The 13,230-nt window shown below is 38.5% G+C and overlaps 1 protein-coding gene across 1 annotated transcript in view; it reads left to right on the forward strand.

The window, feature by feature from the left end:
• Positions 1–2,932: 2,932 nt before the first annotated feature.
• The window catches only part of LOC106962324 (ELKS/Rab6-interacting/CAST family member 1-like), a 30,997-nt gene continuing 20,699 nt past the window's right edge, over positions 2,933–13,230 (forward strand). Inside the window, exons 1-3 of the mRNA XM_015056678.1 lie at positions 2,933–3,133; positions 9,865–9,972; positions 10,221–10,241. Coding sequence (XP_014912164.1) covers positions 2,933–3,133; positions 9,865–9,972; positions 10,221–10,241 — 330 coding nt within the window. The remainder of the gene's footprint in view (positions 3,134–9,864; positions 9,973–10,220; positions 10,242–13,230) is intronic.

A 13,230-nucleotide genomic window follows, 5' to 3' on the forward strand; every position in this document is an offset into this window, starting at 1 on the left:
TGCCCGTCCGTCTAACTACCCATCAGCCACTTGTACATCTATTTGTTCTATCCAGCCGTCCGTAAATCCACTAGTCCATCATCCATTTTCCTTCCCAGTGATGCTTCCCATCCATCCATCCACGTTTAAGATGTTTGCTTTGTTCACCTCACCTGACGCAAAAGATTGCTTCATCTCCAGAATTAAAGACTACTTGCTAAGAAGTTGAGAAGTTATTTCTGCCATCTGAATCAGCTGTATTGGAGCCAGGAGACACACAAACTGCAACATGATGGTTTCTGCGTATCTCTAATCGTATGTGTTTAGACTTAAAGGTTATCACAACATTTGCAAATCTATTGTTTATATTTCTAAATAGAAATAGTTTGCATAGGTAAGTACTTATCTAATTCAGCCTGACGGATTTTACTTACCAGCCCAGGGAGCCGATCTACCAATCCCAGATTTAATTTTTTGTTTTGCTCGCTTTCAGATGCATAATGGGACGTTTGCCCACTGACAGTTTGGTCAGTGAGGTTGACCGAGGATATTTTTTTCCCATAGTCCAAACACGCAATCTGTCTCCATTTAGATGTCATCATCTCGGCATTCCTCCTTGCACGGCTTTGTCAGTGTTTACGTAAGAGCGCGATTGTGTGTTATACAAAAGGAGCAAAATAGGAATTTTAGGAATCTTTTCTCCGTCATTGTGGATTTCTGGGATGTATGTTTGTGGATGCCATGATGAAACAGAAAATTATGAGCACTTCTGCAAAGTCTAAAGATTGTTCCTAAAGCAGCACCAAAAAAGTCAACGCTCAGAAATCAGACTTATTCCAACACAGCCTTAAACAATTGTTGTGGGTTTATTGCTTGCATCAGTTGGCGTCTCCGCTGGTAGACACCCACCAAATCTTTCCAAAACAATCTGGTGTTGGTCAAAGCTGCACAGCTATAATACTTTTCTCCTGCCTTAATACTTAAACAGTTTTGCCACATTAACTCTAAAATATTCAAGGCCACGACACATGCAAGTGTTTTATTTTAATTTATTGTAATCTGTCATGAAATGCATGCCTTTCCTTGCATGTTTGAGTTATCTTAAATATTATTTTCTAAAAGTCCAGTCTGTTGTTAGACCTGTTGATATAATGCTCAGCTTTCGTTGTATTTATGTGGACGTGTTGCTAGTGTGGCCTATCCTTCAGCTGTGAGGGATTGTAAAAATTCCTTCAGTGATTTAGATTCCCTCTGAAAACATACGATTCTGAGAATTAACTTTTTTGGATCTTAGCTCGGCCCAATTTGTGGCTGATGGGATGAATTTGATGCGGCTTGTTGCTTTCCGACCACAAAGAATGTTATTCATCTGTCAGCTTCCCAATCGAATCAGGAGGGAGAGCGAGATAGAGACAGGACGGCTGGACATAGAGCAGAAGTGAAACGGAGCTCAGAAATATGTGCACTCACATTTCGAGGAACCGAAGATAGTTTTTTTTTTTTTTTTTTTAGTATACAACAGTTAAAATCTGTGAGATTCTTTATTTTAGATGTATTAAAAAAAGCCTCTTTTTATTTAGAAGTAAATCAGTTGGATTTGGGGTAATTTGTAATCACGTCACTAAAAGTCTAGATGTTAGCTCAGTCATAATAACATCTTAGTGTTTCTGTTTGTATTCTGTTTTGTGGAGTGCAGGCTCATAAAAAACAGGAAAACAGGTAACAAAAGTCTTGGTTTCCACGCAACCTTGCCTCAAATCCTCTCTGTTCTCTTTACAAACCAAAAAAAAAAAAAAAGAATATAAGAGTGGAACAACTGACCCCAGAAGGAGGGTCAAGAGAGACCAGATAAGGATAAGCAAAATTCTGCCCAGAACCGACGCTGCTCCTCCATCCAACTATTGTCTGGTTCAAAGAGATGGAACCGAGACTCTGTAACAGTAAATCTAACAAGAGCTTAAGGTCTGGATTCATTACAGCACCATTATAGCTCACTGATGCTTTCTGATCATGTACAGTCCGTCTCCGTTTCTGCTGTTCCCGAGAAGAATTTAACGTTTGTTGCACATAAAAAATATTGTAATTTTTGCAGAGTGGCCTTATGTTCTGCTGTAATAAATACAGTAGTAATATATATTTTTGTAATGCATTGGGGACAGTAAACAATGTTGCCTCTGCACAATTTTTAAATGTTACACCATATTTTCTTTTTCACAGTAACTTTTAAAAGAGTTTGACTTGACATGACGGATAAAATGGATCATTTTCTTCACTAACTATAGTCATGCTGTAAGATAAGAAACGCCATCGTATCACAGGATTTAGATGAGGTGTGATCTAATTAACTTTCATTTGAAACATAAAAAAATAATTGTTCTAAACATATCATCGAAACATATTAATTAACTGCGGTTATTGCAGCGTCATCTATAACACATAAACAAAGATGTGGAGCAAACACCTGCTAAATTCGGTTACAAATTGTAATGCAAGACTGTGGTCCATAAAGTCAGAGAAAATCTGAGCTTGATGGAAAATGGCCACTTTTTTTAGGCATCAAAGTAAAATGATTTTAAATGTTAGAAATGATATAAAAGAGCATTCTTTTAAAACCATAACTTTGAAATACAAGTAAATAGCCCATGCCTGGTTGAGAGTTCAAAATGCAAATTCATGTAACAACTAAAATGTATTTTTATAGGTAAGTCACAGATGTGTACATATATTTTTATTTTATTTTATTTACTTCTGGAAAATGTGGAAGCTTGTTTGTTGTTTGCTGGAGATACACAGCAGCTCCCCTGCAACTCTTCATGGACAAGCGAGTAGACGGGCTGATAACTACAATAAATTTGCAAACTTTTCCTGAGGTGTTCGTAAAGATCCGTATTTCTTTTACATAAGGTTTAATTAAAGCAATGTTTCAGTTAACCCAGTCTGCTCTGAACGATGCATGTCCAAACAGCAGAAAACGAACACATCCGATCTGTACTGTTTCCTGCGCAGGCAAGAAGCACTGCTGGCCGCCATAAGCGAGAAGGACGCCAACATCGCTCTGCTGGAGCTCTCCTCGTCCAAGAAGAAGAAAACCCAGGAAGAGGTGTCAGCCCTGAAGAGAGAGAAGGACAGCCTGGTTCATCAGCTCAAGCAACAGGTAGGACAAAACGCCCAAAGCCTGGCATCAGCTGGCTTATGAGCAGAGATTTCTGACCAGGTTTAAAGGCAACCAAAGGAGGAGTGCGGATGAAAAACGACAAAAGAGGTGGTGAATTGATAGAGACACTCAAAATAAAGACAAAAATCAACCTGGGGAACGTGAGAGCCATATTTAGAGAGGTGTAAATAAAAGCCGGGGCAGCTCAGGTGAGTTGGAAGTGATGGAGAGAGAAAAGAAAACACAGAAGGCAGCCAGTAAGTGAGTCCAGATGTGACCGCGACCCGTTTTAGGCTGTCACACACACACACACGCACACCGATTCTGTATTTATCTTAACTTTAATTTCACTTATTATATTTGAATCAATGAAGACATTTTCTCCAGATGTACACTAACAAAAGGCCCTGTCTAAACACTGCATCACCACTGAAAGACAGTTAGGTGGTAACACCTTGTTCACACAAGCCCGGGCCAAAAGCGAGGCTATAAACATGACCAAAAACCCTTGTGGTTCCACACTGGGGTGTATTTACACACATGCAACACACAGAGTTTGGCTTTTCCTGGGTAAAACTACTATTATACCCAACCCCGTACAGGATGAGTCTGAAGTTTCTTTTGGATTTAGATTGTTTGAGCATTGAAAATTGTATCCAACTGAATACATTTTAAATGGGTGAAAGAAAACAGAGTTGAGTTTGAATTGGTGGTAAAAATATGAGCTGGGTGCTTTAGAGAGTATCTCTGTCCAATGAAATTGTTTAACAAGCATCCCTTCTTCTTCAACTTCCTCCCTCAACCCCCGCCTCGTCTCTTTGGGTTTCATATGAAGACATTTATGACACTTCTGAGTCTCCAAGGTGGTTACTGACAACACAGAGTCTCTGCTATGCTCTTCTCGGAGTGTGCGTTTGTTTGCGTGTACAGTGGTGTAAGAAGTTTGTCCAGTATTTCAAGGTTTTCCTATCTGAAGATCTCTGTTGTGCTGTCATTTTCAGTCCCAACAGTTCTAACAGATTTTTACCGTGTTTTAGCAAATCCATACCCCTTGAATTTTTTATTTTTTTCTTTCCATTTTGCTGTATTACAACCACAAACTTCAATGGATTTTGTTGGGATTTTTTAGACACTTTCACCTATTTGTGACCTGGAAAACATTTTACAGAATAAAACCTGGAAAATGTGGTCTGTGTCAGAGATTCACAGCTCAAGTGGGACGATTTGTTGACGAGACATAAACACGTTCATGCATTTCACAAATCTGTTTCAGTAAAAGAATGACTAAAGTATAATTGTTGGATGAAAGTCATAATATATCCTCTTTCAGTTTGCTTCAAATACGTGGAAGATGTGAGAAACTTATCTAATCAGATAAAATAGAAGAAATAAGCTTATACTAAACCACATCTACCTGTTAGAATGACCTAGTCAAAGTTCAGATCTTAATTCAACTGGAAATCTGTGGCAGGACTTCAAAACTGCTGTTCACAGGGGCTCAATCTGATGGCACTTTAGCTAATTTACAAAGAATAATCCAAATCTGGATGCGCAAAGCTGAAAATGTAAAATTTGTAAATTACAGTTAAGTTATCCTTTAAGATAAAATCCCAGTTAAAAACATTGATGCTTAGTTGAAATGTAAAAAAAAAAAAAAACTGAGCAAGAATTTCTAAGAACTATTAATAACTTTGCAAGGTAATGTACACCTGCACCAAATAGCTTGTTGTTATACAAGCCAAAACTTAAAGCGCATCGTAAGTATAAATTCTCATGAATCTGTATGAGAATTTGGTGTAGCATAACTGCGAGACAGATTTAGTCTTAGCAGATTTACGAGTCTGTGAATACGTGCAACAGACAACACGCTGTGGTAAGACGTTCAGCACACACATAAAACCCCACCTGTGCGTGCGATTAAAATGTGAGCGGCCCTGAAAGCGTTGCCTTTATGTCGACCTTTGACCTCTCGCTCCAGACAGCTGTAGATCAAGATGACCTCAGCTCTCTTCACTCTCTTCTCCCCTGCCACAGCCTGCTTCCTCTCCAGTCCCCGTTTTATTTCTTTCTGGGTTACGAAGGACGGAGACGGTTGCAGCGAAAGCAAAAACGGGCGATTTAAAACGAAACGACAAGGAGTTGTGGAGGAGTACGCGTTCTGCTTTCTTTTGCTGACGTTACTTTATAATTTCTAAGTTTTTTTTAAGTTATTTTAATGAAGCAAATAAAGTAGTTTAAGTCCAAAACAATTTTAAAACAAACTGAGTTAATATTGAACTCCAAAGATGTTGTAGTTATATTAAAAGATCTGAAAGACTGGGGTCGTTTTATTTAAATGTTAAACTCTGATCTGAGGTTCATCACTCCATTTTTTCACTGTACTTTTAATCTTCACTTGCATCAGAAACTCTCATGTTGGGGTGAAAAAATGTGGACTATTCTAATTAATTAGTCTACAGAGACTTTGCCTGGATAAAATTATTCCCCACAGCACCATACTCAACTCATTCTCTGTACCATTTTTAATTTTCCACTTATTAACAGATGCTTTTTTTAATGTAAAAATGGGGAGAATAATTAAATCTGGTATCATTTAAAAGTCGGCTTTGCCCAGCCATGACTCAGCAACTTTTCATTGTTGATAACTGCTTTGATATGTATAAAGGTTTTTTTTTTCCTTTGTCGATGAAAGGCTAGAAGATAAAATAATCTAATCTAATATTCCCCAAAGCTTTATCGTGAAGAAATAATTTTCCTCTGAGCCTGAGTCATCAGTTTGCTCCTCTTTTCACTCGTCTTTCTACCCATTGTTGGTCGCTTAAAGCAGAAATGGAGGCTGGGGGGAGTGGAGGTGAAGGGAGGTCTGAGAGAGGAGGAGTGAAATAATGGTGTGATGATTAGATTAAGTGAGAGGGAGAATTGGCGCAGAAACAAGTGAGCTGAGGTCGGCATTCCTGACAATTAGAGAAATGGGAGAAGATGTAAAGAAGGCCAGATAAAAAATGAGGACTTTTTTTTTTCAGTTTTTGCTTCCTTTTTCATTAACCCCATGTCTTCCTTCTTTCCTTTTTTCTAGTTCTCACTAGGATGCTTTAACATTGTGTGTAATTTGGGAGGTTTCTGCACCTTCGTCATGAGTTTCAGCGTTTTATTGCTTTAAAGTGAACGGTACGGCGTCATCTCGAACTGACAACCATAAGTTTTTGTGCACTCACAGTTGTGTGGGATTGCTATATCCATTTAGGATTTATGAATGGTCAGAAGGACCTCCAAGGCAGCTGCCTTCGTTGGGGCTTATGATGAAAATGCAGTAAATCGGTTGAGGTTGCTGTGCTTGTGTGTACACACACACACACACACACACACACACACACACCCCAATATGTTCAACACAATTGAGTCCTTCAAAGATCCGCCAAGACCTGGTGGAATAAATTGGTTCTGATTGATTTCTTCTGTGGTACAGAGTAAAGGGAGTCTCAAGTACAACATTTTTCATAAAAGTGGTGGAACTTGCATCCAGGTTATTAGCTATTTTTTTCAGGCACGCCTGTAATCCGAGATTTAACTGTAAGGTCACCTCGGTGAACCAGAATAACCCCCATCAGAAGTGGTCTAGCATCAGGTTTGCTATAAAACGCTTAATCCATTCTGTAAATGTTTTGAGCTGTGATGAGATAATAAAATATCTTCTCAAATGTCCAGTGGCACCTGACCAAGAATGTGGGGAACTCGGTGTTCTCAATACACGAAGTCTGGATAGTTCAGTCGGTACAGTGTGTGACTTAGTATTTTGGCCTGTGATCTCATATTAAATAAGCTACATCAAGGTATGTTTGACAACATAGCTCTAACTCAGGGTTGTCAGTATAGCTTTCCCTGTAACCTTATATCATAACATCTGTAATCGTTCTTCTGTTCCCATGCAAAAAGCACATACTATCTCTCTTGTGAATTATTCTGATTCGACTTCAGCTGAGAGTATTTTAGGTTAATTCAAAGGGAAACCACAGCTTGATTGACCAACGGATTTTACGTCTCAATAAAAATAAGAAGAGAAAATGATTACCAATTGTTTAATTGGTTTACTTGATTTTATTCAGCGTATCCATCTGTCAAAAGGTGCTAAGTGAATTAATTTGGGGAATAGTGTTGGATATGGATTTCTCTAGAAAATAATGTTTCTGTTATCTCTCGAAAATCGATTGCATGGCAAAAGTGTTGGAAATATAATCTTCAACCGCCAACAACTCTAAATAGTAGGAACTTTTGACTTTGTGGAGTTTAAACAGGATGTTGAAGAGAATTCAAATAGTCAAAAAGTATTGCCCTTTTTTTGTTCTTTCCAAATATCAGATGAAGTTAACCTGGAAAAAAAACACATCTTAGAAATTATGACTTCATTTATTGAGGGACATGAGCTTTTCAATCATGCATTTCGTGACATTTGTTCCCTTCACCTAATAACTATGGAGGAATTTTCCCCCAATGTTCTGGTGTGCTTTGGATCATTTTCTTGCTGAATAATCCAAACGTTCTTAAGCTTAAGGTCACAAACTAAAACTAATATTTTCCTTGAGGATATTCACGTTGATTAATTCTGCAAAATTTACGGTTCTTGTCAATTAAGCCAAGTTGTGAAGGTCGGAAAACTAAAAGAAAACTCACTATCACACCTACCAGGTTTGACTTGTTGGTGAAATGTTACTTTCTGAACGCTCTGCTGTAAAACTTTCAAAAAGTTAAACTTTTGCATCATCTGTCTAAAAATGATCAAGATATGTTTTTTTTTTTTATGTCCTTTTTGGTCAACTTTAGCTTTAGAACTAGTTCGTGGATGCTGGTTATTCTCGGCGTCTCTTTCTTAATGTTGCATCATGAACACTGACCTTAGCAGAGGCGAGTGCAGCCTGCAGTGCGTTAGATTTTCTGGGTACTTTTGTGACCTCCTGGGTGAGTTGTTGACGGGCTCTTGGAAGGCATTTTGGTCGGCCTGTCACTCCTTGGAAAGTTCAACATTTGACGCCAACAAACCACCATAATGACGCAGGACGGTCCAAAACCCTGCTTTGCTTTTGATCTGTTCTTGGATTTCTTGAGGTCAGGACATGCTTGGCCTGCTTCATGCTGCCTGACGGGCTCCATTTAAGGGATTACTTAATTTTGCAGGTCCGACGCTAATCAAGCCTTTGGTAGGTGAAATTGAACCAAAGAAAATGTGGTTAATCACAGTTAATTTGTGAATTCACAATGGAGATAAGTATATTTTGACTTTGGGGCAGTGTGGTTTAGATAGCTTTTCCCGACACAGTAAATGAAACTATCGCTTTGTGTATTTACTCTGCTTATCGTTGTCTTTTTTTTTTTCTTTTTTTTTTTTAAGTAAAATATTTGAAATCTCTGAGGAGACAGACTTTTTTTTGCACTCTTCATAGCTCTAAAAATGTCAGTCTTTCATTTGGTTCTTCAAACAGACTCTGAGAAATGCAACATTTTTTTCTTTCTTCATGTCAGACATACAGTACACACACAGACACACACAACCTGAGTCTGGTCCCGGCTCCTTGAAGCGCTCACTGAGAGACTAAGGGGATTTAGATTGTACACCACCAACAGATTTGGATCCAGGCCCTCCCTCACTTTTTATCTCTAAATCCCCCCCAACTCTTTACAGGCCTACTGCAAAACCCGAAGTAGAACTGAAACGTGTGAAACACATAAAGCCGCGAGACGGTAAGAGGAGCCGGAAAAGTAGATCGGAGCGGGAACGTAGTCAGCAGAGTGAGGAGATGATGACAAAGTGATAATTGGAGAAAAGAAAGAAAATGATAAATGGGAAAATAAAATTATGCGCTGATGCTAAGTGTGATTTGTGTGAGGTGATTTACAGACCTGTGTTCAGTCTAATATGAGTAGATATGAATCCCCCCCCCACACCCCCAAGTGATAAACTCACAAGTAAGTCCTGTTATTTCTTCTTCATCTGTAAATAAACTGCATGTCTGTATGTGGCGAGCTGCAGACTATTGCTGTGATTGTTGCTGATGTGTTTGTGAATCAGTTTACATTGATTTGAAATTTTATACACTTATTCAAGTTACAGCAACAAACCTTGTTGTGTTTTGCTGTAATTCTATGTGGTCAACACAAACCAGGGCATATTTGTGAAATAAATCATAAGAAACACTTTTACAAATTAAACTAAAAAAAATTTACTTTGATAACCCTGGTACGAAGTCCACTGTTTTGTTAGTAAACCCCAGCTGTGACTAATTTAATCTCTATATTAATACTTCTAAGCTCTCCAGGCCTCAGAAGTTTCTTGCAGAATATTTCTTGGTAATCGTTAAAAGCAAGAAACACAGATCTGGGATTAAGTTTTGATGAAAGCAGAGTTAGGTTATAAAACAATATCCAAAGTTTTAACCATCTCACCGAGCATTACTTAATCTGTCATCTGAAAATAGAAAGCAAATATCACAACTACAAACCTATTAAGACATGGTTACCCACCAAAACTTAAAATCTGGGCAAGCAGAACAATAACCACAAAGCAGCCATTTTTAAATTCATCCGGTGTACAAAACTGATGGAGACATACCGGCAAAACATTTGTGACTTTAGATGCAGCTAAAGATGGGTGGTGTATTGATCTCATTGAATTCAAACACATTATTTATCGTGGTTTCTCTTTGTTCTTTGAAAGCACATTTTTAACTTTCTTTCTACAGACGCAGAACAGGATGAAGCTGATGGCCGACAACTACGAGGACGACCATCTGAAAGTGGCGTCTCCGAACTCTGACCTGCCCAACAATCACAAGCCCTCCCCAGATCAGGTACCCAAAACAACAAGCTTGTTTCATCTACGTACCTGTTTTGTTTTCTGCAATATGTTGTTTAATATTATTACTGGACGGTATTTTGACTAAATAATAACCCTGCTTACGCTGTACTCACAGTATCTTTCTCAAACTAACTTCCTGCTTTTTCTGAACTCACGCTACGGCTGGACTGAACTAACCAATAGGACGATGAGGAGGGTATTTGGGCCTAGCCAATCACATGCCTTCTTTCTCACCCTCAGTCTGCCATATTGTACAGAAGGGTGAGCGTCTTTCCCTGGATGAGGTCACTTTTTGGTGTCCTCGTGTTTTTTACGTTCCTCTCTCATCCATGATCACACTCTGTCTTCTGGCTTCTCACCTTCAGTGTTGCTCTTTTTTTTTATACATTTTGCCGTGTTTTTCTGATTTATCGGGGGGATTTTTTATTTTTATTTTCTTCGTCATTCTTCAATCAGGAGAACATTTTAATCTTGATTAATTTCCTCCATGTTTTTGTGGTGTCTTTTGTTTTTTTTTTTAAACTCTTTTCCTCATGTCCATGTTTTAAATTCACTTGGTCTTTGTGTTGTGCCATTTCTGCACATCCTCATTCATACAAAGAGCTTATTTTTGTTTTTTTTTTGCCACTTTTTCCTGACATTATTCTCTTCACATTGAATTAAGACCAAACATTGTAACATGAAACATAAATTAATAATGCAGTGTGCTTTAGTACTCCTTGGAGGACCCTGGTAACAGCAGCAGTATCTTATACATAATGCATCTCTGCATGCACCTTTGTGGATTGATCATTTCAAACTTTTAAGTGGGATGTGCCATGTTGGCCTCATAATACAATCTCATTATAAACACACTTGACAGGAAGCTTTTCTCTCAGTGCAAGTTATTGTAACATTAGGCACCATAACTCCTACACACATGCAAACCTCTACCTGTAATTAAACGGTTCTCAGAAAGCAAGCTAAAACTAATAGTCAATTCACAAGGGGGGGGGAAGAAAGACGCCATCATTCCCAAGCTTCTCACACATAGAAGAAGTTGGGCTAGCATAGCGGGAGAACTGCAAACACCTCCAAATTGTGCATAAAAACAAAAGTTTTAGATTTTTTTTTTTAAATATGTATAATTCTGTCTGACTGCACTCACTGAGGTAGGTGTCCTGGTTTCCATGTGTCAGATTAAAATTACTATGTAGGATTACATGCTTGACAGTACACTGTGATCTCTACAGAGAACCCTTCTCCTGCATTCCTTCATGCCGCTGAAAAAACCAATGGTGTTTTGACCCGGCGGCAAAGGGGGGCCTTGCAGAGCATCTTCTGAGAACCTGTTACTGGACTGATTATCAGTGTGCAATGCATTAGTTTTCTAATCAAATCTAGAAATATATGTACTACTACAAACATTTTAGGCATCATAGCTTTAGCTCTGGTGTTAGCAAAGTAATACCACATGATTTATTGCCACTGCACAAGGATGCTGAAAGCTAGCAGATCTAAGTTGAGCCCTTCTTATTAATTAGATGTAGCAACTTCCTGCTGAGAGAGGCAGGTCAGCTAGCATGCCCAACCTCTATCTGCCATCTTTTTTTCCTTTCTACCACCACCAGGAGCTACATTCACCTTCCTTCTGGTGTGTGAGGTGGTTAATTTGCCATAGCACATTTCATCCAAACAGTGAGCACTTGTGTGTGAATGTCCATAAGGGGGATTCTGAGCTGCAGCAGAGGAGCACAGGAGAGCAGTTTTAACACATGCCCAGCGTTGTTGAGAACACTTTATGGCCATAAGTTGTGCTAGATACCCCACATTAAATTTAAATTGTGCTATGAAGTTAGTTAGTCTCTTTATTTTGTGAGCATAAACAATTTAAAACTAAGAATTGAGGGGGAAAGAAAATGCATATTCTGATTCCGAACCTTTTTTTTTTTTTATCTATTACTTTTGAAGTTGGTTCAGAAGCACTCAATTAATAACTTATTGCCTTGTGTTTCCGTTGGAAATACCAACAGTTCATTTCCCCCAGCAGCTCTTCCAAATGGGAATGAGAAAATATGCAGTTCAAGTCCAGGAAGTGTGTGTTGATCTTCATAAGACAAGAAATAAATTGCAACAAAGACAGAATCCGGTTGTATCTTGTCACCATAGGAGGATGAGATGGGAGGAATAAAACTCTCTAAAGCTTGTTAGAGATATAAAAGTGGCATCTATGGCTCACCAAGTCTCCATAACAACCAAGTCTGTCTATTTTTCATTGAAGCAAAGGATCAATATGTGGAAAAGCATCTCATGCTAAGTATGGAGGTGAATAGGTTATGTCGTGGTCTATTTCTCTTCCAAAAGCCCTTGTTGGAGTACATGGCATCATTAGCGCTCAATTTGAAAATGTTTTAAAAACTGCTGATCTCTCCAAAAAAAATAAAATAAAATAGCTCTTTCAACACAATAATGATGCGAAACATGAAGCAAAATCCAAACAAAATGAATCAAAATCAGCCTTCTGTGGACTGAGAACATAAGAACATAAGTTTATTTTGGTAGCACCATTCAAACACAAGGCAGTCCAGACTGCTTTATTGGAGGTCAGTGAAAAATCCATTAATGATACAAAAGGTTAAAAACTAATGTTAAGATAAAAATATTTGAGGCAATTTTAAATCTGTAGCTTGATTTTAAATCCACATCTAATCTTCGAATCTCTCATTTCCCTTTCAATTCAACAGTCAGATCCCTCCATTTAAAAGTTGATGTATTTTAAAATCAATTCTTTGACAAATATGGAGCCAGTGCATGAAAATGCGATGAGATCCATTTCCCCGGTGTTGGTCAGGACTCTCCCAGCAGCATTTCAGATGACCTCTTGGGTCAATTTATTCTTAAACTGCCATTTATTTAAAGTTTTCTTCACATCTTCACCAGGGATGCCTGTAACGGTAGAGGTTGCTCTGCATGTCTTTTTGAGCACAAGTCCTTCACGGTTCCATGAGGGATGAATAATTCTAATTTCATCATATCATTTGGCCGTCGTGTTTTTCTTTCTTTGAGTCCAGTCAGCAGAGTTAGCCGTACGCCTCTCTTTAGAGCTCTTTCTTACTACAGTGAGAATCCTGTAGGGACACATGAGAGGCTAATAAAGCGGCTCAAGCTCACACTCTCACTCACAGCGCAGCATAAAACTATACCTCCCTGGGGATTGTTTCACAAGACACTGAAAACCGCTGCAGACCCATTAACCACACACACACTGATT

The sequence above is a fragment of the Poecilia latipinna genome, unplaced genomic scaffold (assembly GCF_001443285.1).
Source record: "Poecilia latipinna isolate Pla-1442-1.1 unplaced genomic scaffold, P_latipinna-1.0 Scaffold1399, whole genome shotgun sequence".
NCBI classification, from domain to species: Eukaryota; Metazoa; Chordata; class Actinopteri; order Cyprinodontiformes; family Poeciliidae; genus Poecilia; species Poecilia latipinna.